Below are 27,600 nucleotides of genomic sequence, written 5' to 3' on the forward strand. Positions count from 1 at the left end.
TGTACTGCAGTGTATAAATCTCCTTGTACCGCAGTGTATAAATCTCCCTGTACTGCAGTGTATAAATCTCCTTGTACCGCAGTGTATAAATCTCCTTGTACTGCATAGTATTGATAAATAAATTCATCGATAGGCGGAGAACTACACTCAGTAAATTTCGCAGTTCACCGGAAAATCTCTTCCATTGAACCTTCTTCGAGACTGCCAAGGCATATATGTTACATTTTTATGGAGTAGACAGATACTTATCTCGTAAGATATTAATTAAAAACCTTCGGAGTTACCATAAGTGTATAATATTCTTACAAAAGTGTGACTTTTCTTATTCTTCACATGCAAAAGTTTTACCGAGAGCTATTCACAAGACAGACTGCATTACGGGCTTCGGCGCCGTTTTGCGTCCACTTCGACAACGCCTCGCTTGGGGAAGATTTTCTGCTTGTGATGATTCACTCCGTTACTAACTCTCAGTAAAATATTCCCCAAAGTGACAAACTTATAGAATTTGTTATAGACTTATGAAGTCTTAATTCTTAAAGCGGGAAGAAAGATGAAATGTTATTTCTTAGATCTGATATTCGGACTTCGATACGAAACGGAATGAAACTTATATTTAAGGAACAGACGAACCATTGAGCCGGTCTCCATCTGTCTAAGATGCTTCAGATCGATTCCGAAATTCAGGGGATAAAACTTTTCCTCCCCCCTATCTGGTCTGGAGTAGAATTCAAATTTTAAAAATCGTCTGATAAGACGCGCTACACTTGTTTGCAACTTAAATATCACCAATCACCCGATCTTCAGTTCAGTGTATCTTTCAGAAAATTTTCTTCGGGGGGTTTCCCAGACATCCGGGGGTGCCGGTATCCAGTGGCGAGCGTAGCACTCCCTGCACGCCTGGCATCGCCCCCCCCCCCCGGAGAGATGCCTGAAAGAAACACTGCTTCTGTTAAACCTGGTGGCTGAAATGCGAAGTTCGTGGATTCATCATAAATATGTAAATGCATACTCCCTTTAAGCTTGTGAAAGTGGAGGTGAAGACGACGAAACAGACGACCTTATGACGTAGGGGAAATGTGTCCCCACAAATTAAAGGTTGGTTTTCTCTAGGGCAAAAATGGCACTCTGGCGAGCGTCGACCCAAAAACATCGTCGTTATAATAGGCCTAATGTATTTTTTTTTGCGTCGTCAGTCACCGTCGCGGTGTAAACCAGCCTTTTTGATTTTTAGCCACTGAATATCGGAGTCGATCTACTAATTTGGAGGCGTGTAGGGTCACGGCCCCCAAAATGGTCACTTTGGAGTTACGTTATTTTAGCTTTGATAAGCGGGCGAGTCCTGATGAAAGAAGAAATAGCCTCCTACGTCAGTGACGTAAGACATTGCGGCGCCGTGGGATGCCCGACTTGGGCTTTTTTCGTCTATAGCGAGACTGTAGAAAGAGCTTTCTATCTCTGTCGAAATTGCAGCATCCATCCACGTTGCTGAGCCGGAGCCGGTTATTTCGTTTCTTCAAAGGCGTATTCCCCAAATTCGCTTCAAGCGTCGCTTTCAAATTATCGTCGACGATCGCTTATTTCGCCGGCACATTTTATTTTGCGCTAATCGTAATAGTTGATTGCCAACAGCCATGTCTTTAATTAGTAAGCTAATTCAAACAGCCGCCGCGCAAGACGGATTACATTACCTGAATCCGGTGAGTACCTTTACATTGTCCGAATCTCTATTGTCCGTCATTTATTTATGCGCACTAACAATTGTAAGTCGAGGCTACACTTGTAGCGATATTGTTCATTGGAATTGTATGTATTCGCGATAAAATTTATAATGGGTTCAAACATTAATTTATTATTCAGTTGTCTGTCAAAAATTGCTAATAATATAATAATAAATTAATTTTAGTTTTTGGTAAAAATTATTGGTAATATTAACAAAAACAAAGTAATTTTACCAAGTCAAATAATATAAAGTAATATTACCAAGTCAAATAATATAAAGTAATATTACCAAGTCAAATAATATAAAGTAATTTTACTAATTCAAATAAAGAAAAGTAATGTTACTTATTCATATAAAGATAAGTAATTTTACTTATTCAGATAATTGAAAGTATTTCTATTAATTCAAATGTCGAAAAGCTTTGATTGTTTTATCTACAATAAGGCATTTGTAATGACGTAAAAGTATTTTAAGTATTTCCTGGCTTGTCAAGTACGACAGTTATGAGCTATTTTATGCGCCATATTTAGGTACATATTATTCGTTTTAAAGTAATATTCAACAAATATTTTTAATGATACATTTAATAACCATAATAAATTAAGAATTTCAAAGTCTACAAAATGCTCCAAAACCTAACAGTAGTATGAACAATATTTGACAATTGGAATATAAAGCTGAATTCACAAAAAAAAATCGAAATTATTTGAAAATTATATTACACATGTAAAAATGTAATAATTATTTTTCTAATAATAAGACTAAATAATGAAAAATAATAACCTACACGAGTGACAACTTATTTTAATATAAATTTGATAGTTTTGGAATGTATGGCGGCCTTTCGAAGTATTTTATAATTTCGATTCTTGTCATTTTTCATGATTCATGCGCAAATTAAAGGCCTATCTCCCCACGTGGTTTGACTGAGCCTAGGCGTATTCCAAGGTTTGGGCGTTGTCACTTCCTTAAAGAGAATATAAATATTTTTATTTACTGTGGATCACCTAATTTGTGCCGCTGTGTAGCAGACGCATTTTAGATTTAGAAAATAATCCCTTTAAAGAGCCAATTCTACAATTTCTTAAATTGAAACTGAGCCGTTAGGAAATATTGGCAATTTAAATAGCTTTAGCGATAGATGGAGACTCATTCACTTCGAAGAGACCAAATTAATGACACTTCTTTTGGTTCTAACTCAGGCTAGGACAAATAGTTTTACAGGCACGCCAAAAGTAATCTTATGACCACCAAAAAAATAAAAGTTCCTAAATCTACATTTAAATTTTAACTATATTGAATACAAGATGGCGATTGTTACCATTTTAAGTCTAAGTTTGCACCTAAATTTAACTCATCTGATTTTACAAATAAAAAATAAATTAACTAAGATAAAATGGCCGCCATGGTAAATTCAAGATGGTGGATAATTCTGTCGAGTATTTTATATTGCGTCATGCGGAAGCATCTCTCAAATAACCATCTGATTCAGCTATTATAAATAAGATAATTTATACTTAAAATACTCCATCTTGTACCAAAGATGGTGGACCTAAACAAAGGCCGCCATCTTGGATTGATATTCGAGATAAGGATTCCCTGTGCTATATATAGTTTTTTCAATCAAAATAGCTTTTTTTGTTGGCTTTACTTTTGCTTATGGTTTTTCATCCAAAATATTTCACAATATTGGTCATAGAATCAAACCTTAATGATGAGTCAATGAAATCTAAAATGATTTCAATAGCAAGTTGAGCTACATTGAAAGTAATATAAATTGACAGTTCGATAATTTGTTCTTATCACTTCCCATACGTCATAACGTCGTCTGTTATGTCGTCTCGTATCCCATTCGACTGAACAGACGACGTTCTGACGTATGTGAAGTGAGTCTTCACGATATAGGGGAAAGGAAACTAAATAGAATAAATTTTTTCATAATTTAGTACATACAGAAATATAAATGAAGTATATTTGTAAAAGTGACACCCTGATTTAACGTAACTGTTTGAATATTTAGGTCGAGTCCTACATCATTTTGTGAATTTCATTTACGTCAGATTACAGTACCGTAGACAAGGGGAGTTTGCCATGGCCAAACCCCCTTTTGGGGGTAACTGTGACTGTACTAAATTTGCATTCCTTCTTCGACGCCTTGATGAATTTCTGGCTACTCAAGCTCGTGGACCCAAATTTACAAGCTATTTTTCGGGACAACTTCTAAGAGTCGGTGTTACGAATCCATTGTAATTCGAGTATTAAATCCCATCGGACTGAAAACACGTAATTTTCCTTTCAATACCGGAAATGTCTTTAAAGCGAATATGTACTTTCAAATTTTTGCGCCACCAAGTTTAAAACAAGCAAAAGGTGATTGGCGCTAGTTACCTTAAAAACTAATCAAATATGACCGAATTTCTACATTAATTCTGTGGTCCTTTAATGGGAGCTTTAATCAGCTAGGCTAATAATCACTTTTGGTGGATCAACGAATTTCACATTTCGATCACTAGGTTGAACAGGGACTAGGAATGCTTGGCGCTAGTTAAAAACTAGTGAAATATGAAGTTCGTGGAAAACACATTCTCCAATTGTACACTTTGATGACTCACTGGTCAAAACCTTCGAAAGGTCTTGTATGATCTCATTATACAATATAGTCTAGGCGGTTTAAATTAACAATTCAAACATCGTTATAATTTATTCAAAGATCTCGTTTTAAGCAGTCAGAGTAGGAGCTGGTGGGGGGGGGAGTAATAATAATAATAAGGAACCCACCTTTCGGCTTTGTTCAGCCGACAGTGAAATTAAACGACGCGGGGAAACCAGTTTCGAAAGAATGCTGCTATTAATAAGAATACGTTGCGTGGGAGATTCGACGCACACACGCGGCGAACCTGTGGGCCAACAAGGAGGATACTGCCAGAGTTGCTAGTTGGGCGGGAAAGCCGCCTGATTTGGCTTCTTTTAAAAATAATGGTGCGGGGATAAAATGCTGGAACGAGAGATGGATATCTGAACTTGTTTGACAGAATTAAGATTATTATGATCAATAACTCTGCTATTATCGTCATCTCATTTTCTATTTATTTCTTGTTAAACAAATACTATATTTTCATACATAGAGACACCTGTAAACTGAAAAAGCTAATTAAACTAATTATTTTTAATATTCAAAAAGTAAAATTTCTTAAAATAATTATTATTGTTAATAATATCATATGTAACATAATCACTTATAAGCATGCCTCAATATAACATATCCATATTTCATCATCGAGTTTGAAGTGACGTAATTTACGTCATATCCCGTGAACAAGGTTTCAATAAAGAAAACGTTTTTATGGCATACTTATGAGTGATTATTGTTACATATGATAATAATTATGAAATTATTTGGGAAAAAATGGATATTTTTAAAAATACAATTCTGTTTAGGCCCTAACGACTTCATATTTTTCGGTTCACCGATTACGTAATCAGTGAGCGATTACAAATATTACCAATTTATTAATCGATTACGGAATGATTTACAGAGCGATTACCGTAATTTTATAACGTTGGGGGACGTTTGGGCTAGTTTCATTTCCATTTGGGCGGGCTAGACTTATACCTGGCAACACTGGATGCGAGAAGTTAAGGAAAGAGGAAATGAATGCATCACGATGTGGGAAGAGAAGAATGTATCACCACACTTATTAATCAGCGACGTGCGGGGTTCGGTCTTTCCCACAAAAAAATGCCGTCGTGTTAATTTATAATTAACTTCGTGATATTGCTCCGGTAATGTACACGTTTCATTAACGATTCTCTGGCTTGGTGCACAACCTTTGTAACCAGAAGTAAAATATCTTTCGAGAGAAGTATTCATTTAGACCAGGGGTACTTCCAATTTAAAAGATCGCCATTTTTGAAGGTGAAGATCTCAATTTTCAAGGTCGAGAACGCCCATTTAGGCCTTCCTGATCTTGGACGTTAAAATAAGATATGGACCTTGCCAGGTTCTAATTACTTTTCAATGTACACGGTATCATGGCTCAAAATGTACCGATTTTAAACTAAAATGTAAAAATTATACTACCTATTTATTTATTACACCTTATTTTAGTCTGTAATGTCTTAAGAAAGTTTAGATAATGTGTTTCCCAGCACTTATGTTTCTTCCACAGCCTGTTTTAAAAACCTATTTATTGAATTTACTGTGGTACACAATTATGTTTGATATATTTAATCAATTCAACTATCGTTGATTACCATATAATATATCACAAAAATTAAGAGATTTTAAAATTTATACTTTGTATATAGTTTTGTTGTAAATAAATTTAAGGTCCAGCCTATTTAAATATAATATATTTAATTAATTCATAAAACATCAATAAAACTTATTTGAAACTTTTTTAGGAAATTGTGGCTAAGGTTTTTTAAATTCCCCTGCTCTTCAAACTGGAATACCTATTTGCTAGGTTGCATGGCGGATAAACTACTACCAGGGTCCCTAAGCTTCAGCTTAGTTAAGACCACCTTGACCTTGTGCTAGCTCAGCCTCGCGTCCCCTTATGCTTTGGGCAAATTTCTGGACCCTAGGATTGAAACTCTAAAAGGTCGAGAGGGTCACTCAGGTCTGGGTGTCCTGGCGGCCGCTGAACTGGACCATTCTTTCCAATCCATCGCTGAGGGAACTCGGTGGTTAGATGTTTCACAACATCACTGTATTGTTGTGCTGGTGCTTCGTCATGCTAGAACCAAAGCCTTCTGTAATAGGTCAAAGTTAATTCGCCACTGGCTTGGTTAAAAGTGTAGAGAGGAGTGCAAAACATTTCTCATTTATAGGTTAAATTTTGAAAGAAGAAATTGTACACAGTGAAATAACGAAAACTGAATAATTAACGTAAATTTTTTCATTTATTATGTCATTATATATATATTAAAGATATACTCAATTCAAGTAGGCTACCTCAGATATAGAAGTTTTCTCAAATTTGTCAAATTTATCTCAAACTGTATATAACGTAAATTTCTGGAAAATATCAAAATGTTTCATGGTTTTGTATTCAGAACTAGTAGGTGGTAGACAAAGGTTTCAATGATAAGATGTTGGTTATACTTGAATACCCTAAAATAAAATGGTATCGTTCGAAATTGGGCCATTTGCCAATGAGTTACGATATCATGAAAAATAACAAGCAGTTTTTGAAATGTAATATGTCTGATCTTACGCTCCAGGATACATCAACACGTATTTGTATGAATTAAACAGTTCAAAGATTTTATTGAATCATTTATATTTGGCCATTACAAGTTTGGCTCAAGAATCACTTTGACTAATCGGAGTAGCGTTACAATTACTTTCACCAAAAATAATTCTTACATAGATGCCTGACATTAAATCATACTTGATTTGAATGACTGATATTGGTTGCGAGTAGATTAGCGATGTTTGAAATACAAATTAAACTACTGAAATTTAAGCAGAACGGATAATTAAAAATATTTAAACAGTCTAATACAATGTTTTTAAATGAGCGTTAATTATCCAAGGTCTTATAGAACGGGCAATATATGTCAACTAATTGTGCATCGCAGCAGAGGATGGAATTTTAATAAATTGTATATCACTAAAATCTTCGAACCGTTGAATTCATACAAACAAGTGTTGACTTTTTAGGGGATATCAACTTGTTATTTTCCATGACCTCATAGCTCTGTGAAAAAATAGGTCAATTTCTAAGCGAAACCATTTTACTAACAGGTTTTTGAGAATGACTCCAACGTTTTCATTGAAACATTTTGTTTACCACCTATCGGTAAAAAAATTCCAAAACCGTGAAAAATTTTGAGATGATTCTGAAATTTAAAAAAATAAAGATATTTCTATTTTATGTATACACCCTGAAAATTCCAGAACTTACGTTATAGGAAGTTTGATAAAAAATAATAGTCCTACTGAATTACAGCTTTGTAATATTTGTGAAAGGCTTGTCTGATTTAGCTATTATTCATTATAAGAAATATTAGTTGGTAGTGAAAGTCTTGGGTCTATGAATTCCTGTTCCATTGGTCCATTTCAGCGGTCATGAGCCTAAAATCGAGGTGGATCATTCGTTAAAGGGAATATAACCTCAGGTATTTGTTGTGGAACACCAACGTTTGCAGCTCTGGCTGCTCTTGCCTTTGATTTTAGAAATGTTTGGCGCCACTGTACAGGAAAATTTGAAAAATTGAAGGGGTCTTCCATAAAGATTGCTTTGCATGTGATATTCCCTTTAAATAGTCACACGATTTTAATTAAATTAAGGTCGTAGACAAACTTCAAAACATATCATGTTGTTTCTCAAAAATCATAAGTATTAAAAAATGTATTTAGTTACACTTACAATGTTAGGGATAATGATTACGTTGAGACGATTATTAGGTTTTCTGCCAATTCGCCCCCCCCCCCCCCAATACCATTGTTTTTCAATAATCTGAAAATGACTTTTTCATCAGTTTAAATATTCCTTGTAAAGAAATCTTCACTCTCATATATATTAATATATTTAAAAACCTGTATTTGCCTTTATTATAGTAAACTGTACGGCCGAACATAAGCGTCTAGCTTAGTGACCAAATTCTTGATTAATAAATAAAAATAAAATATTTTTAATAATATATACAAATGAATATGTATAATTTGAGTGAATCTATAACAGATTCCAACAGACCTTTGTGTTTGGTTTTTGAAACAAGATTTTGTTAGCCATATTAGGAACGTGCTTTATTTCTATTAGCTCAATCAATGTGATGCTTAAAATTGTTTGACATACCGTTCAATTCAGTTTTGGCTTCTACTTTACCGGAAGTTTTCAAATGAAAGGTTTTGCGTTACCGATTTCCGTGCTTTGCATCATAAAGAGGAGCCGGGTTCGACCCCGGCTTGTTTCAGGGGGTGAAAACTCGGAACAACTCCTTCCGTGTTGAGTTTACAAGTTTTCTTTTCACTGGTTAAAGCAAAAGTAAATATTGAGATAAAGTCTAATAGTGCCTTCAGATTTGACCTTCCACCATGCTTGACACCCTTTTTAAAGAGCTATCGATCACGTGGTTTTTTCCACCAATAGAAAAGCACTTTATTCGACATATTTTCCCGCGAAAAGTAGTGCATTCCCTGGAATTTTGGGACACATCATTGTTTCGGTCGAATCGTCCGCTTCTGTTTCAGAAACGCTAGCCTAGTATTTTACTTCGCGCTCGGTTTCGTTTAGACCTCGTTTAAAGATTTTAATTAATTGATTAGTTTAATACAGTGAATAAAAATGTATTTTAAGCATAGTTTATGTAGTATTTGCTGAAGACTTCCATCCATCAGCAACGACTCGCAAATAGCTTTAGAGGTTACATCCAGTTTGAAAAAATAATCTTCATAATTCTTCAACAATGCTTCAATACTTAACCCTTGGCTAGTCATTTTTTATGAAACCAATTAATATGTTCTTTTTCTGGCTATGGAATTGAATGTCAACTAATTAAAAACCACGAAAAAAGTATAATTTTAATGTCATTTAAAATTCTTACCTTTTTAAGTTTTAAATCCGTTTAAATATTCATTTTCTTGTAATATACTCCACATGACATAAATTTATGGCTAGCGCGATATCACATCATATTAGGCTTACTAAGAGCACTGATTTAAGTTACATGTGTATCTATTTTAAAAAGTCGTATTTTTTTTTAAATTTCGTTCAATCATATATCTGCTTTATATACTTTATTTTGGAAAATAAATTATCAAATTATCGCGAACGAAAGTTTAATATCCACGTATTTTAAAGCTAATTATTTTTATCGCGGCTGAGTACATCGATACACTTAATGTTCCTGAAAAGTGGCGAGGGGGAAGGCATCACCAAAGCCAATAATTTTTTACCTCTCAAAAATAAGATGTCGCAGATCGAGGCGATAGTATTAGACTTTATCTCAATATTTACTTTTGGTTAAAGTGGTTTTATCCAGAGTTCCTCGGTTACCCCTCTCGATAAGAATTGTGGAGTAATAGTAAGTGTAGGGAGCTGTTGGCTAACGTGGCATGAAGGGCTTGGCACCCCCCTCTTACCTGATTTACAGGCGTTAAAAGTTGCTAGCTTACTTTGACCTAAGGAAATATGGCCTCTTTTTTGAAGACCCCATTTATTTTAGCAGGAATCCATACCTCTACTTGGAATGCTTGTCACGGCAGATTTTCGTATCGATGTGGCTGACTGTTTTTTTGTCGTCACTATGTTAACTTAACAAACAACTACGTGAGAGGGGAGCGCGCGCAGAGGGGATTTTTTATCTCGTAGGCGGGGTCAAAGCCGTCGGAGTGATCTTACCATACGCGATACGGCAGGATATGCATTCCAAGTAGAGGTATGGATTCCTGATTTTAGGGATTACCTCTGCTACAACCCGTTATGCAACGCCGAGGGAGATCCCAATTTTGGAGCCCATTGGGGGTGACACAAATATTAGAGGTAAAATTCCTTTTAAAGGAACGATATGCGACTTCTTCAACGGGAGCTACGAAATGTTGTTTTCTTAAACCTAGTGGCAGAAATCTGAACTTAAAATCAATAGCGCAAGGATTATAAGAATTTTCCATTTTGGTGACCACTTATTACGTGTTTCGTGTGAAACAGTTTCATTGAATTATTTTTATTGAAAGGTTATACAGAGGGAAGCTTATAAAATAAAGGTTGCGAAATTCATGATTATTCTAGACTAGATCAAATTCGTCCATTGAGGAATAACATCTCTGGAGCCGACGACCAAGAATGAATTAATGTTAACAGAGAATATATAAGCACAACTATAGCCACTGTTTTCATGATTCTTCCCCCTTACCGACAGTGAGAGGGAAATACTACACTAGGAAAGGCGGAGGGGCGTGGTTTTTATTTCTGTAATGAGTAATTAGTTATACTAACAATTGTAAGTATATATATATTCTCCGTTCACATGAATACATTTTTGCAAAGCCTGAATATAGCGTACCCAAGAATGTAATTATTAAATTTTAGTTTTACTATCAATTGTAAGTATAAATAAACTCATTATTGGCGTACACAGGCACTCATAGAAACCCAGCCTTGGTCTAATTAATCCAGGAACGTTTCGGCTCTCTTAACTCTTTCCCGAAGGTATCACAAGGAGCGGCCATGTTTTAAAAACAAAAGAAGCAACTGCTGTTTTCTAAACATGGCCGCTCCTTGTGATGTCTTCGCACATGCACCGTCACCGGTTTTAACGATTTTGGGATGAAAAACGCATTAGCGCTAGGGTTGTTGATTTCAATTTTAAAAAAGGTATATTATTTTATTAAAATCGGAATTTTATGGATTTTAGTTGATTTTTTAACGTTTTATGTCTCTTAGTCTTGTCAAAAAGTGATAAATAATTTGAGTGACTATTATGGTTGTTTATAGTGTTTCGTTCTTTCTAAAGAAATTCAGTGACAACCAAATATCTCTATATTAATCAGTCCAAGGCCCAGTGTTGCCAGTGGGGAAAAAATAAAATTATAGTACCAAATTAACGATTTTAGATAAAACGTTAATGTGCTGTACGACTTGCCGGGAAAATCGTTCACATTGAAAACTGCCTAGATCAGAGGTGTCCAAATATGCTATCTTTTGTAAATGGAGAATTCGACCTTAAAAAATGTTGTCTTGATCTTGACAATTGTGAGGATTTAAATTGGCGAAGATACATGTTTTATTTTTACGTCTTCGACGGATACTTATCCCTTAAGAGATGAACAAAATACTAAAAAATATTCGTTGTTGCTAATTTTGGTGTGACATAATTATGTGAAATTTTTTACCAACAATGACTGTTAAAGGCAGTATAAACTTTGTGCTTCAGCTACTGAAGACAAATTACTAGCTTGTATCTTTTTGTTGGTAGAATATGTATCAAGTTATATTGATGGAGATAATCACAGAAAAAGCGTTTTGGATCTCAAATTTCAAAATAGTTACCTTTTTAGTATTTTTACTTTCCAATTCAGTAGTTTGTTATTATTTCGAAGAAGTAAGCGAGAGTTTTCATTACGAAAACATTTTAATTTAAATAGGCCTTGGTCTCAAACAAAAATTATTTGACGAATGAGATTTTTCGCATCGTTACATGAAGTTACATACAGCACAAAGCCCTCTTGCGTCGTAAATGTGAACTACGTAATCAGGTCGGTAATGTTTTTGGTGACAATGAAGGTTATCGGGCCTTTAATGGTCCCGTTGAACGCCTCTAAGTACGATTAAGATTCAATTATTCTTCCACAAATAGACAAAGTAAGAATATCTAATGGCTGGAAAGAAAACTGTGAAAAACGGAGTTCTTTCGAACAAATGAAATTCCCTTTGATCAGCCAATGTATGTAAATTTGGCGAATAACAAGATTGAAATGGACGCGCGGCACCGGGATTCCTGCGCTCTAAATTTGGCTTCGACGCAAAAATTCACTCTTGAATCCGAGTACCTTTTTTGTGTCTCCAACGATTTAGAGGTCACGATCTATTAATACCGTTATCTCGGATCAACTTGGCATCACGCGCCAAAGCTATCGTCCACGCTTTCTAGCTCTGGTATGAAAATGAATTGACAACTAGGCTTACCTTTAGTGCCAAACCGGGTTGAGATGTTGAATGTACCGCAAACATACGTCGCCAGAACGAATCTCGCAAATATCCCTTTTGATTTAGTCGCAGAAGAGAACTGATCCCGAACCCAATCAAACCTGTTTCTCACCATTTCATACGGATATATTTCTCCATATTGATTTCACTTAGCGATAGATCTTGATTGTAATTGTTGTTTTCCTTCATGGTGTATTCTTCTCCCCATAGCCGCTCCCTCATGCCAACTCTATACCCGGTGGTTTGGCCATCGGAACTAAGATCTACATTCAAGGAATGGTCACCTCTTCATTTCAACGGTGAGTTTATTCATTTTTCATTTTCTTATCAAATTTAACAAGCGGGTCTATGACTAGAGAGAAATCTAAATAATCATACCTGAAAATCTAGAAATGCACAAGAAGTATAGGAAATTTTAGAAATCCGACGGAATATTTGAGAAATATCGGAAATATTTGAGAAATATCGGAAATACTGAAAAATATCGGAAATGTACTGAGAAATATCGGAAATATTTGAGAAATATCGGAAATATTTGAGAAATATCGGAAATATTTGAGAAATATCAGAAATATTTGAGAAATATCGGAAATACTGAAAAATATCGGAAATGTACTGAGAAATATCGGAAATATTGGAAATATTGAGAAATATCTTAAATATTAAGAAATAGTAAAAAATATTAATAAATATTGTAAATGTTGAGAAGTCTTGGAAATGATGGAAATATTTGCAAAACCGGTATTCAATTTTTTCGAAGTGGCTAGCCCCTCGTAAAAACTCTTAAAGCAGTAAATTTGTCGCATTGAACGACTAAGTATCGTAACTAATGCATAACAAATTCTCATCGTTGGGCTAACCGCTTCTTAATTACGGATTACAGGCATGTGAAACTGAGTTACAGCCTTTAGTAATTCTAAATATCTAATTAGTTACGAAACGTCTTTAGTACAATCGTATGTAACATAATTATTCATAAGTATGTCTCTGTATAACATTTCCATAGAAGAAGATTCAATAAGACCTTGTTTTACACGGAACATACATTAAGCGGACCCAAAAATTTAAAAATTATCATAATCCTTGCGATATTGAAAGGGTTACCATGGAAACGAAATCACGTGATCGCGAGGCACGAGCTAACCGTTAGATTTGCAAAGCCAGAAACGCGCGAGTCAAGGGCGTATTTAAGGGGGGGTTTTGGGGGTTCAAACCCCCCGCCCGAAATGGTGATGACTGGGGGGGGGGGGGGTGCCTAATAAAAATCAGTGAAACTTCCATCAGCAACCCCCCCCCTTGAAATTTTCCCTCAAAACCCCCCCTGAAATAAAATCCTGGATACGCCCTTGGCGCGAGTTCTCAACAACTTCCGTTTCCCATCAGTAAAGTTGATGACGCGTATTTCGCCACGGAGATGTAAGTGACGTCATATGCCGTGAACAAGGTTTCATTAGGGAAAATACTTTTATGGTATACCTATGAGTGATTATGTGACATATGGTAATAATGGTACAATCAAAGCTACAGGCTTGTACAACGATTACGCTCAAGTTTCCCCCGAGAAGGGGGAAGGAACAACTTTAGCGGCGTGCGCTTCAATTGAGTCGGAGGACTTCCATTTTATTGAACCAATGACTTACTGGACTGATTTTACTTATTTAAGGAAAAGGAGTTTCCTTTTTTTTAGAGCCTTGTGGAGCCCATCGGGTTCTCCAGTTCCACCTGTGCCTGGTTACGCTGGGTCGCAGAGTGCCCGTCGTTCCCCTTTAGGAGCCATATCTTAAGGGCTTTGGCACCTTCCATACGTAGGTAGGGTGTCGGCTGGAGTTGCTATAGCATCAATTCTTAATCCCACTGCTGTGTGCGAAGTGGGGGCTGGTCACCCCATTGTTGCACCTTCTGCTGGGTTGAGCGGCTTGCGTCGAAGGTGAGACCGTCAGCAGTAGGGTTCTCTCGCTGCCTTGGCTGTTCTGTCACCTGTCCGGGCAGTGGACGCTGGCGTAGGGCATAATATTGACGGCTTCCGGTGGTGTGGACTTTGATTCCAGTACGCGGCAATCGGTCCCTAATACATTCTTGAAATGGCGTTCCTTGAAGAGGGACATTTGGGCACCACTGATCTAGATGGACACTTCTCTTCTAAACTGAACTTTTGGTGTCGTTGCAGAGTCAGCATTAACCTACAGCGGGGCTCGGGTGAGGAGGCGGATGTATATCTCCATCTGGACGCACGAGCGGAGTCTTCCGTGGTGGTTCGCAACACCCGCCAGGCCGATAACTGGGGTGTGGAGGAAGCGGACGGCGGGATGCCTTTCGCCCCCTCTGCCCCTTTCCTGGTGGTCCTCAGCGCTTTCTCCGACAACTACGAGGTACCTTCTCTATCTATAACTAACTTCCTTTCAATTAAAATGAACTTATTAATTAATGGCATTAAAGGTCGCTTATTATTATAGAATATATTCGGGTGAGTGGAGAATACCCTGTAGGCCTCGTGATTTCCCGAATAAAAGCCACGCCCCTCCGCCTTCCATAGGGTATTCTTTCCCCCTTTCTCCCAGTAAGGGGAAGACACCCCAGCACGATTAGAAGCTCTCTCACTCTCCGCGAATGCCCAAATATTATGCGTTACTCCAAATGCATTCTTGATATTACAATTCTTAAATTAAACCATGGAAAATATTTTAACAAACTCAACCATAGACATTTCTAAAGGGAATATAACCTCCAACGCGTTCTTTTCGAAAGAGAACAATTTTTAAGGATTAGCGACGCCATCAACTACTAAGTAGCGCTGATAATGTAAAAGCCATACGAAAGAGCGTGCAATATTGGAACCCTTGACGGTTATATTCCCTTTAAGGCTTACTTTTTGCCCCATCCAAAAAATGGTTCAGCTAATAGTGCCGGTGATAACATTTCAAAAAGACATAAGTGATATAATAGATGAAAGGTAAGCACATCAAACGATTACTAAGTTCCAAATGACGTCAGCTAGAGTAGACCCGTTTCGGCATTTTGAAGGTCACCAGTACCAAGGGTCGTAGAAGCGTTTAAAGATAATATGAACTTCCATATTGATGGTGGATCAACGAATTTCATATTTCTGCTACTAGGTGAGACCGAAGCGAAGGCTGATTGGTCATAGCGTGTGATAGCGGACGATTTTTAGATTTAGTTCTTACTCCCTTTAACGCACATAATTAGTACTATGTAGGAATTCTGGCAATTGTCGAGAACTGATAAAATCAGTAAAATCATAAGAGATAAGAACTCATATACTTATACCGCTAATGTCATTCACTTGAAACACGTACCTTCGTAGGCTCCCGCTCATTTTTCGAAATAATTTTCCGGGGAAAAAAGTGCGAGGGAAATACGATATACTGTATACTAACTTTCTAAAATTATTAGAGAAGAAAAATATTACTTAGTCTAGTTTTTACATTTTACGTATTAGGCGAATTGAAATATAAAATCGGAGCAGCATTAACCTGCGAAGGTAAATGTTAATATTATGCAGTTCTGGTAAAACAAGTAATCAACTTGACCTACGAGGTTAGCCAGAATTCCTACATAGATGAGCCCCAAAAACCGGTGTACTGAAATTATGACTTTTGGTATATTTTTTCCACTGTTGGATATCGGCGTACGTCCGAGCTAAAACAGATGATCACCACAGAGACTTATTTATCGTTGTTTTTACAGTAATTTTTGTTAAAGGGTCACATCGGGGTTTGAAAAACCCTTTCGTGAAATTACAATAGTTCCACCTCTTTCGACCTCGTGCTTTGCAGCAGTTCCGACCAATCATATTCTGGAATTTTTCGAGCTCTTTTTCCGGAGCCCGCGCGGGAAACTAGTAAAATTCAAACGCTAGTGTGCCCATTCTGTGATTTCTCACAAACCATCTGATTCATAACCAATTAAGCATCAGAAAAAACAGACTAGTTGTTCAACGTTTTTTTCTTCTTCCGGTTGTGACATCACGATAGTTATCGAATTAATCGGTTCAACGAAAAGGTTTTCTGATAGGTTAATAAACGCGCACATTATCCGCCATTTTTATTGATTAATTTTACGCCGTTTGGCGTTCAACATCCATTTAAATCACGATAAACAAGAGCCGAGGCGTATCCAGGATCACACGTATCTGGTTATTGTAGGATTTTGGTTTTTAAACGCAGCCAATGTTTCCGGTGATTTCCTTAAGTTAATTCTCGTGATTACCTACGATTTGTACACCTGATGATTACCCTTCGACAACTTAAGTTACGTTTTTAACCTTTTTTCCCGTTTTCCGCGTTGCCAGATCGAGATTGACGGGAAGCCATTTGCGACCTTCGCGCACCGTGATGCTCTACCCTTAACCAACGTCACTCACTTGACTATCAATGGAGACCTAATCATAACGTCCATACATATTCCCATCGAAACCATCGTGAGTACACTTTGGCACATTAAGAATGTATCTATTTACACTTGGGGAGAATGACTATCTTGGGACGATATCATGGGTCTCTTTACGAGATTGGGGAATGAAAAATCACCCGCGTGTTGGAATTACTGGCGAAAGACGTCAGTTTTAGGGAACCAATGAGGTCCCGAGCCGATTTAATGGCCTTTAAGGGGAGGGGCATATTGCTAGATCGTAAGGTGGATTGGGAGCATCGCTAAAACTCGTTTCAACATAGTCATTAATTGTCCCTAATTATAAAATTAATTCATTCTTGCTACTTGGTTGACTGAAAAATATTTTATCGAAATAAATAAACAAATAAATTTTTACATTTCTTCTGTCTCTCTTCGATTGCAGCCAAGGAACTTGAGATTAGGTATTCCAGGAAAAGTCAGAGTGGGCGATTTCCTTTCCCTGATCGGAACTCCAACTAGTGATGCAGATAGGTACGTTCATTTTACATCTATATCAGATGACTTCTAGCGCGCCATACACTTTAGCTTATTTCGCCCAGGGCAGTTGCGTTCGACGTCACAATATGTCGAGTTGCCCCTCTCTCTCTCTCTGCAGCTTGTGACCAGGGTTGGACATACGACATTATAGTCACGGCATTTGACTACTAAAATAAATGCTCTGACAACTAAAATTAACCAAAATTTGGGGGCTCACTAGTAGGGTGTTTCAAAAACAATGCAAATATCGAAATGTTTTGGTGCACATTGATTTTCTTGTTCATTTTGGTGGGAAAATGATCCAGGAAAAATTTTACGTAAATTCATTAATATTTAGGACTGCCTCAACGAGCTAAAGTTTTACCATTATAAACAAACCCATTTATAAACAAAAAAAATAGGTCACTCAAATACTTTAACTGAACGAAATATTTAATATTTATTACTTACTTAAGTTTACACAGGGTTTATTATAGTAATAAGTACCGGTACACAATAAAATAATTGGCAGAAATCCCCACAAAACCAGGTCCTAACTTGTGATTTTCAGCAGTTATGACTTGGTTTAGTGGGGCTTTCTGGCAAATATTTTATTGTGTACCGGTACTTATTTCTATAATAAAACTTGTAAAAACTTAAATAAGTAATAAATATTAAATGTTTCGTTCAAGTAAAGTATTTGAGTGACATAACTGATTTTTGCTTATAAATGGGTTAGTTCATAGTGGTAAAACTTTACCTCGTTGAGGCAGTCCTAAATATTAATGAATTTACTTAAAATTTTTCGTGGGTCATGTTCTCATCTAAATGAACAAGAAAATCCATGTGCACCAAAACATTTCGATATGTGCATTTTTTTGAACCACCCTACTCACTAGTCAATTTGACTAGTGAAAAATCAATAATGGCGAATATGGCGTCTCATAAATTCATCATCCATGGTTTTAAAAACAATTGTGATCGGCAAAAGACACGTAACTCAAGGGATAATAAACTCGTATTTAATTCTGACGAGTAAAGCAAATTGTTTGTTGCCCTTCTTGTTTGATACCCCCTTTTTACCCCCACTAGTCAGTGACTACTAAAATAAATTAATAAAGGAGGCTCACTAGTCAGGGTGACTACTAAAAAAATATCCTTATGTCTAACCCTGCTTGTGACGTCAAGAGCACCTTTAATCCCCAAACCAAAAGGTTATCTCCAAAGAGCTGAGACCAACACGTTCTCATGAGCCAACCTTTTAGACCTATTTACATTTGACAAGGGAAAGGTTTCTTTCACGGAGGCAGTTCAAAACGTAGAAATTGTTAACCGAGGAAAATATGCCTTTTCTCGCGTTTCTTTTATTTCCATGAGTTGAACTTTTGTTTATAATTTCTGTATGAAACATCGCTTAAAATAGTTATTTTGGAATAAATCTTTAAAACTTCATTTCCTTCGCGCCAAAAGATTAATTTGACGCCATCTAGTAAAAATTAAAGCTTTAAAATGAACCTCTAAAGGATTCGCTATAAACGCTTCGTTCCCTGTAATCATGTTGTGAATAGCATATTCAGGCTTTTTCCTTGTTTATTTTCATTAATTGAATTTAATGTGTGTTGTAGAATAGTCATTAACCTCCAATGTGGTCCCGGCACTGGCGACGACATAGTTTTCCATTTCAACCCACGCTTTGGAGACGGTCAAGTGGTCCGCAACACCCGAGTGGATGAGCTGTGGCACACCGACGAAGACAGGTCTGGCGGTTTTCCCTTCGCTCCGGACCAAAGATTCAGTCTGGACTTCGGGGTCACCAAAGAGGGCTTCGTAACCTGGGTCGACGGCGTCGAATTCATCAAGTTCCCGCACCGCTTAGACATGCAGAATGCTTGTGTCCTTTCCATCGGCGGCGACGTTCAGATGCACAACATACGAATTAACACAATCGCTGTAAGTGGACCCCTCCTTTTCACCGCGAACCGCCTTCAAACTTCTCTCGTTTCACATAACCTTGAACGTCCTCTGCGGGCTTTACGTAATTTGCCAAGGGGCCGAAAAAAAGTTGGAAGTCGATAGCTGAATTCGGATAGAATTAACTTTGCATTTACTTATTCTGGTTGTGGAAACCTAAACTCATACACAAGTCTTTCGTACAAAAATCCGTCAACGCAAACAAAGAACGTATTCGTTGCCATGGTAACGGGTTTTTGGCGGTCATGTCACTAAGATGCTCATAGTGGTCACGTGATTACTTGTGGAACAAGATCTTGGGCTGTTTTAAGGCTGGGCTGAAGTATTCCTACGACGCTATAAGCAAGCACCGATTTCGCTAGAATGCATTCAGGTACTCAAGAATGTAGGGCAATAGCATTAGCCCATGTGAACACACTCGCACACTTAGTAGTGAAAGTTCGTCTCATTTTTAATCACAAAACGTCTGTGTGGAAGTTTGAAGAAAAATCAAAAACAGTAGGGTTTAGAATGTTCCTGGGAACCTTAATTCATCCTTGGTATTGTTTTATAACTTTAACGCGCATCTATATAGGTACATTATTTAAACTTGTCGTAATGTTACTTTATAGAACTACATTCGTAGGACATGCAACAGTTAATTTTATTTGATTTAAAAAACTCGCTTATGTTCACTTCATTTTTGTAGGTCTATTTTCTGTATATAGCTAAAATAGCCTACCTGAAGAAGACTATATATCCAAAAATAATATCATAAATGGAAAATTTACACAATCAATCAGATATCTTTATTTCACTGTACACAAAGTATTGTTTAAACATTTAACCGGTAAATGAGTAAGCCTTGGTTTCCAAATTTCCCGGGTTCAATAAGAGAAGTATCTTTGTGTGACTGACCTAGAGATCTTCTAAGCAGACCGTTTAGTAGTCTTCACAACGAGTATTTATTCATTTAGTAGTCTTGACCATAGCGTGGTCACGCCGCTAGGGGGGAAAGTTCTTCTTGAAATCCTCGTTAAAAGAAGGAATAGTAGAGGAATTTATAAGAAGGGTTATTTTGTATTTCGTTTAATACTCATAATTAAAAAAATATATGTTCGCAGAGAAAACTTCCTCCTCAAAGTGGCGACGAATCTGAAAGGGACTATCAGAATTCTCAGTTGCAAGTATTTCATCCAGTAAGAATTGTCATCAATTTGGTCAAATGGATTCTGGTGATAAAGTAATACCTTCTTTATTTCAATTACAGGCCATGCCACTCGTTCAATTTATTGAGGGCGGATTAGGAGCTGGAAGGGTTGTTTCCATCTCTGGCATTGTTGGCACCGAACCTGATAGGTATCTTCTCTCGAGTATTTTTATTACCGCTCGCGTATTTTAAAGGAAGTACGGTAACTAGCTCTTAAAAAGCTACGGTTATTGGGCGTGGTTTAACTACGTTTCACTGACTAGTCATTACATATAAATTTATGGGGTGTACCAATAATGGAACAATTGAAAATACGCGGAGCCATACATTTACACGAGTTTGAGACGTGTACCATAACAGAGCAATTTTTAGTAAACGAATTTAACGAGGGGTTCCTTCGCAATTGAACATAATGGTAGTCCTGGGGTCATTTACTCTCAAAACAAATGCTGGAACCCTCGAAATTTAAATACGAAAAGTTTTTATAAAATTTACAAATATATTTGATAATATTCACTTTTCTTGTCGTTTCTGAATTTCTGCCCAAAACTAGCCTATTTCTCAAACATCTAAATTTTATATTCTGTTATTTTTAATATAATTCCTTAATTTCCATCCCCTATTTCACTCTCCTTCGGGTTTTTGTCCTCTATTCTTGGGATATTATAACACAGACACTTTTTAATACATTAACTTTTGATGTAGATTTGCAATTAATCTTCAAAGCGACGCCACTGGGGACACGGATATCATGTACCATTTCAATCCTCGCTTCAGCGGAGCGTCCAGTGACTTGATATTCAACAGCAGAGAAGGCGGCAACTGGGGAAGCGAAGTCAGAAGCTCCGAGGACAATCTCTTGTTGCCAGGCGTCGCCTTCGAAATGCAGATCGTCTGCAAGGATGACGGCAGCATCTTCACGTCCATCAACGGAAGTCCAATGCCGGAGTTCCCGCCCAGGCTGGATCTGACGCGGGCAGACCACGTGACCGCCGACGGTGACGTCGTCGTCAGGAGAGTAGTCGTCTCGTAAAGTCCATACTGCTTTCTCAATGTTGACTCTATCTCCTCAAATATTATACCTTACTAGACTTGCAATGCGAAAAAAATAATTTTTATTTTTCTTATCGGGCAACAACTAAATATAAGTGTAACTGGGGATAATTGCCTCGTAAATTAATTTCCCTCTTGACTGTCAATAAACCTCATTTTTAATATTGTGATTGTTCCAATCTCTCATATTCAATTTTATTGAACTCTAAATTTCCATTCGGTAATGGTACTATGGTAGTGACGTGGCCACGAGAACACGAAATGTACGGTTATACTATTAAAAAAACTTATTTAGTCAGATGTGTTTTCCCCCGAAACAAAATCCACGCCACCCCGCTAAGTTATACCGGGCATCTAAAACATAATCTTGGAATAATCAAATTACATTTAAAATAGTTCAATTATCCTAATTTGATAAAACTATCGTTTAAATACATAAGGGTTGCTATAGGCGTCTCAATAAAAGCAGATCAGCGAGTCCCCAAGGAGTAATAGCACTGAGAGCGTAGAATGGAAAACTAGGTTTTATTTAGTCCTTGTCTCTTGGTTTTGAAGCGGTGCCGAAAATAAGACTATATTTTATTCGGTAAAAGTTATATAAAAGTTTAAAAAAGATAAAATTTTACCTTTAAATCATATAAAATTTTTCATTTACGAACACGTGTGCACAGGCTTGTCTCTTTTGTGAAAGCATGGTGAAAGTGAAACGCCAAATGTATTTTACAAGTCGAATTGAAGTTGGCTTAGTTGGTTGGTTACCGGTTGAATTGGCAACCCTGTTACCGCCCGACCGAAAATATTTAAGATCAGTGACTACGTCATGGGAGAAGCGAAACGAGAGCGGCGGAAGATTCAATTTCGCCGCCTTTAACCGATTTCCCCTGACTTTTTTATAAGCCAAAATTCTGCAATTTGTGTTTTATTAGAAGCTAGGCAAATACCCAAGGCACCACCATAGGCCTAATTATACTAGCGACTTGTAACCTATATTTTAGTAAACGTAAATTACCTGACATTTAAAAGGTTTTCTATGTACGTGAAACACTATTAATGTTTAGTTGTGGCGCCTAACACTAGATGGGGGAAGAGCTCCCACAGCTTCATGCTGTATTGACTAGTTATTGTTAATAGATTTATATCAACTGTAAACGTTCTTAAGCTCTGAACACTTTGCAAACTGAAAGCTATAGAAGACTTATCTAGATAGCTACTTTTTATTAACTTTTCCATTTCCATATTAGCTTTAGAATAAATAAAGTTTAAACAAACAAGAACAGTTGGTTAACTATACCAGCCGTAATGGTTAATAATATACTAACAGTAATAAAATTTTAAAATCAAACAATTGTTTTTAAAGAAAACGAAAAACCTGAAAAATTTTGTAAAAAAAATGCAATATTGGTTTTGGTAACACCGCTGTTGATTTAAAAGACTACACTCCTGCCGAACTTAGATTTATAGGTTTAAAATAAGGCTTTTCAGTAAACGGGCACATACTTTACCGCTTGGGTGCATGGATACGCCTATGAGTAGCCAAATCGCATTTCCTTACAAAACCCCTTTTACAAATGTCGCATACATACGGAGTCTCTCCAAAATGTGTACGAAAGTGATTGAGAAAATATCGCGAAGATTTTGTGGAATTGGTGCAGTTAGTGTCGGCAATGGGGCATTTGAATGACTTGTTGAATACGTGAGATCCGTCATAATGGTCGAACATCGTCTGCGCCGAACGGAATGCGTTAGAGCATAGATAACATTTTATTAATCCAGCTGAATTGTCCTTCAAGCGGTTTAGTTTGACTGTACAATCGCGAATTCTCGTTTGATAGATGGTGGCTTCTAAATCTAGGAAATAACAATACATGGCTTAAAGGTCTTCGATAAAGACAAAGACAAAGTCTTCACCTCTTGCTCTGAATGAATTGGTGGCGCGGTTTGCTTCATCAATCGCGCAAGATGACGAACGAATAGTAGCTGATTGGTAGGTTTGCTCTTGATTCCGCTTTTCCGCTTGGCCCGAAGTGAGGATGTTAGTGTCGCTGGAATCGCAAATACTTTCAGCATTGTGACCTGATAAAACGAAAATATTGTTAACGCGCTTTAATAGAATTTTTAGCAATTTCCTTAATGGGAGTATAAAATAATATATTTCGTTCGACGATTTTTAGATTTAGAGTATACGCCCTTTAACTAGGTGAAAATTAAACAATTGAAATAACCGGTATTTAAACCTACTTCTTTGTGGTTCTTGAAGCCAAAAATTCAATTCCTGCACGCCGGAGTACACACTAGGTCTCTTTACTGAATCTGGTTGCGTTGAGCAAGTTTTCAACACTGTACTCGCTTCGAATGGCAACACTGTGCTAATTTTTCCTGTTAATAGTAAAATATTACAGACATAAATACTGTTTTATCAGATACGGTCCCGAGATAGTATTTCGAGTAAAAGGGATATGACAGTTGGGAGTGGTAGACCCGAGGCACTCCTCCCTTTCTGTAAGCGGTTTACACTCTGGTTGAAATAGTTACTGTACTATCTCTTTAATCACCGTATTCATTTTGTATACTCTCCATAGCCGATCCGAAACCATCCTGATATAGCTCCGAAATCATCCTCTAATAGATCCGAAGTTATACCGTCAATCACTTCGTAGTCACTGCGAACTTATTTTCTAAAATCTGTAATCGATCCGTAAGTCCGGTTCACGGATTACGTAATAGGTGTACTGAAATGGGGTGGCGAAGTGCTTAGCACTCACACCTCGCAGCGAGAGAAGCCGGGTTAGATAATAAATAGGCCAAAGCAAGTAATCTCCACTAAAGAAGTAGAGGGTGAGGAAGTTAAAGAACAAACTAGTTGACGTTAAACGTAATAGTAAATTTAGGGAGCTGTTGGCTCGCTTGGCATGAAGCGCTTGCTACCACCCTCCTACGCAATCTAACCCGGCCACCGATAATTGGCTTCACAAGTAACTAGTTGACTTAGAAATGTGTGGTTCCTTGGGTATTAGCTTAGCTGATTATTATGATTATTATTATTATTAGTTTGGATCGGTCACTTGCGATAATAAATCAGATACTAGCCAAGGTAGAGATCGCTGGGTGAGGAGAATATATAAAGTATGATCCCGCATAACTGATTAGAAATAAGAGCTGAATGACCTGATGAGGTGGCCGTTGGAAGCACTTATTTGCAAGGCCATTAATTTTTAATTACGAGGTCCCCGATTGGAACTTCAGGGGTAATTTATTTTAAAGTGTGTAGTCCCCTTCGCTAACTCAGGTAGACAGTCCCCTAGCCTATTGCTGGGCCTCTACACCAGATTGGAAATATCAAAAATATTTGGAAATCAGCCATTTTTTTATGGATTTGAAGATTTTCCCATATTTCATTAGATTTCTTACAATATTTGCTTACCCGGATTAATGGCTTTAAAAGAGTCGCTAGCCTAGCTGATTATTATTATATTATAATTACTATTATTATATTTCTCAATATTTCCGATATTCTAGATATTTCGCAGAGATATTTGTCCTAATTTCCCAAGATTTGTGGTATTTCTGCAGATTTCTAAAATTTCCTAGATTTTTGTGCATTTTGAGGTTTCCAGAAATAATCATTTCAGAGTTCTTGCGAATTACACAAAAGATTACTGAAGTAACTAGCTCCTCGGACCAGAGTCCAAGACTTTGCCGCCTCATTTACATATGTAATAAGGAGATTTACCTTGATGCCGACCAGTGAGCTCTCTCAACGTCGAGGGAATGGGTTCAGTTTCAATGGAAGGTTCGCGCTTTTCAAATCTACCGAGAACTGAAAGATAATATCTTTATAAACAAGTATATCAAACACTTTCTCGATGTATTTATTTTTACTTAGGGAGATTTGAATTGGAAGTAATGTTATCGTCTCAACATAGTAATTATCCATAAGTATACATAAATTATTGACCTGGTTACCTTTACTTTGCAGCTCCTCATCCCTGCAAAACAAGGACCGGAAACAGTTTCCAACATTGGTACCGTCGCGATTGTTACATTTTCTCACGGGAGGTAGGTTTGCGGTAGTCTCGGCATTATCCATCGACTCCCTGAGGCTTGAAATTAATTGAATGTTCGATAATGACTTGCTCAAGTTTCGATCACCTGCAATTGCTAGAATCATTTGTTACGGCGAAATGGCGAGATTTTAGTTTCCTCGGTATCATTTTCCCGTCAATTAGCCCTTTCAGTTTGCATAGCGCCATGTAGAAGGAGAAGGTCGCATTGGCCGCTAAGTGGCTCTATGTACACTGAACATGGTAATTGGTCATCAAATTTATTTTTTCCTTGTATATCGTCTTTTTCTAGATAGACATCTTACAAACAATGGGTAAAACTGCTCACGAAATGTTAATCTTAAGAGGGCAACGTCAAAAATCATCTCAAGATAGTCTACCTCCCGACGTATAAAGTAATAGATTTTTGGTAATACGTAGGCAAAACCTTGCTCTGAACTTGAACGAGTTAATAAATTTATTGTATCTGTAAACCAGACGATTTAAATTTTTGAAACGAAAAACACTCTTCGTCTGTTTGGAGAACCTCTAGCTCGGTCACGCCACTAGCGGCGAAAATGTCTTCGCATCCGTATTATTTTGTTACTTAAAATAACTAAGTTACAGGCGGCTTCGCTTTAAAAAGTACTATTTTCTTTATTTATTTCACGCTTAAAGAAAGTGGCGGCTCTATCATTGCCACTTGTATTATGAAAAGGCCCCTGTTATTAGTGATGGCCATGATTCTATCAGATTCTTCGAAAAACGCGACTTTACTGGAGAGTGTGGTGCCATCTATTTATGGCAAAGGAAGCTAAAATTAAAACTAGCCAAATGATAACATCGTCAGAGAGCCATTGTAGAGTATTATAGTTAGACAAACTACACTCTATTTAGTAGGCTTAAAATTATATATCCCATGAAAAAATATTGTTTATAATTGCTGTAATTTATGTTATTGACCAATTTACAAACGATCAAATCAACGCGAGGGGTACCTATAAGTACCGCCTTTTTTATTTCGACGTTAGCGACATCTATTGAAAAAAGAGCTACTTCACGTCAAGCCTAGGAGGGGTTATACAACCACCGTGTCTGTCTGTCTGTCTGTGTGTTTGTCCTGCGAACGCGTTCGCATTTTCGGTGCAAAGCGTAATCACTGCGTACGCAGTTTCCCGAATTCACCGCGTTCGCAGTGGCTTGGAATGAGGGAAAAGGTTTTTACAAAAACCTCTCTCTTCGTCATTGGTTGTCGTACAATAGTTTCTTCGGCTGCGTATTGTAATTTTCCGTGTTTGTGACGGACCAAGCGCTAAGGGTCTTAGCATCCAAATATTCACGGTGTACGCCTTGATATTAACTGGCGCCGGCCGGGAATCGAACCCAGGTCTGCTGGGTGCAAGAGGTTTACTCTAACCACTTAGCCACCGACGATTGTTAAGCTGCGGTGTTTTTTTCTAAAACAGCTTTGGCGAAAGTGTTTTAAGCAGTTTTAAAGTTATTAACGTCAATTTTTCCTGTACCATTTTATTTTTTTTTTATATGTATAAAATTTTCAAATTTATCAATTTGTAGTTAAATACGATCGTCGTCACGAATCGAACCCGAGGCACATTCATATAACGCGGACGTTTTACCGATGAGCCATAGACGTCTACATCTCTAAAGTTTAAATACCAGTAAACCCGGGATAAAAATAAATGTAATATTTTTTTTGGGTGGGAAGATTATAAACACCTTACGTAGATGTTTATATTGTTTTTAAAGTCTACATTTTTTACGAATGAAAATTTAAAGGTCAAATCTTGCTTTAGCGCAGTCAGCAGATAAGATGATTAAAGGGTAGAACCCGTTAGTTTTTGTAATTTATTTCGTTTTTTCAGTCGTATATTTTTATCTATTGTGTGTTTAGCGTAATTGTTCATTAATTTATTTTAAACGTTTTCTCGACTGATTAAGATGTTTAATGCAGTTTATCAATTGGGTTCGTTTGTTTTTACCCCTAGGAGGGGTATACAATCACCGTGTCTGTCTGTCCGTTTATTGAGGATGTTCAGTTCAGTTCGTGTTATGACGGTCGTGGGT

General features: G+C 37.1%; 1 protein-coding gene across 1 annotated transcript; it reads left to right on the forward strand.

Annotated features, from left to right (window-relative positions):
• The first annotated feature begins 1,482 nt into the window (after positions 1-1,482).
• On the forward strand, positions 1,483-21,773 carry LOC149933536 (32 kDa beta-galactoside-binding lectin-like). The gene is made up of 9 exons (XM_090155422.1): positions 1,483-1,697; positions 12,586-12,674; positions 14,543-14,744; positions 16,685-16,813; positions 17,189-17,277; positions 18,888-19,212; positions 20,337-20,411; positions 20,483-20,571; positions 21,128-21,773. Exons 1-9 carry the CDS (start codon positions 1,632-1,634, stop codon positions 21,453-21,455), a joined length of 1,392 nt encoding a protein of 463 aa, XP_090011548.1. The 5' UTR covers positions 1,483-1,631; the 3' UTR covers positions 21,456-21,773.
• The last annotated feature ends 5,827 nt before the right edge of the window (positions 21,774-27,600 follow it).

The sequence above is a fragment of the Leiobunum rupestre genome, chromosome 8 (assembly GCF_980474605.1).
Source record: "Leiobunum rupestre chromosome 8, qqLeiRupe1.1.hap1, whole genome shotgun sequence".
Lineage (NCBI taxonomy): Eukaryota > Metazoa > Arthropoda > Arachnida > Opiliones > Sclerosomatidae > Leiobunum > Leiobunum rupestre.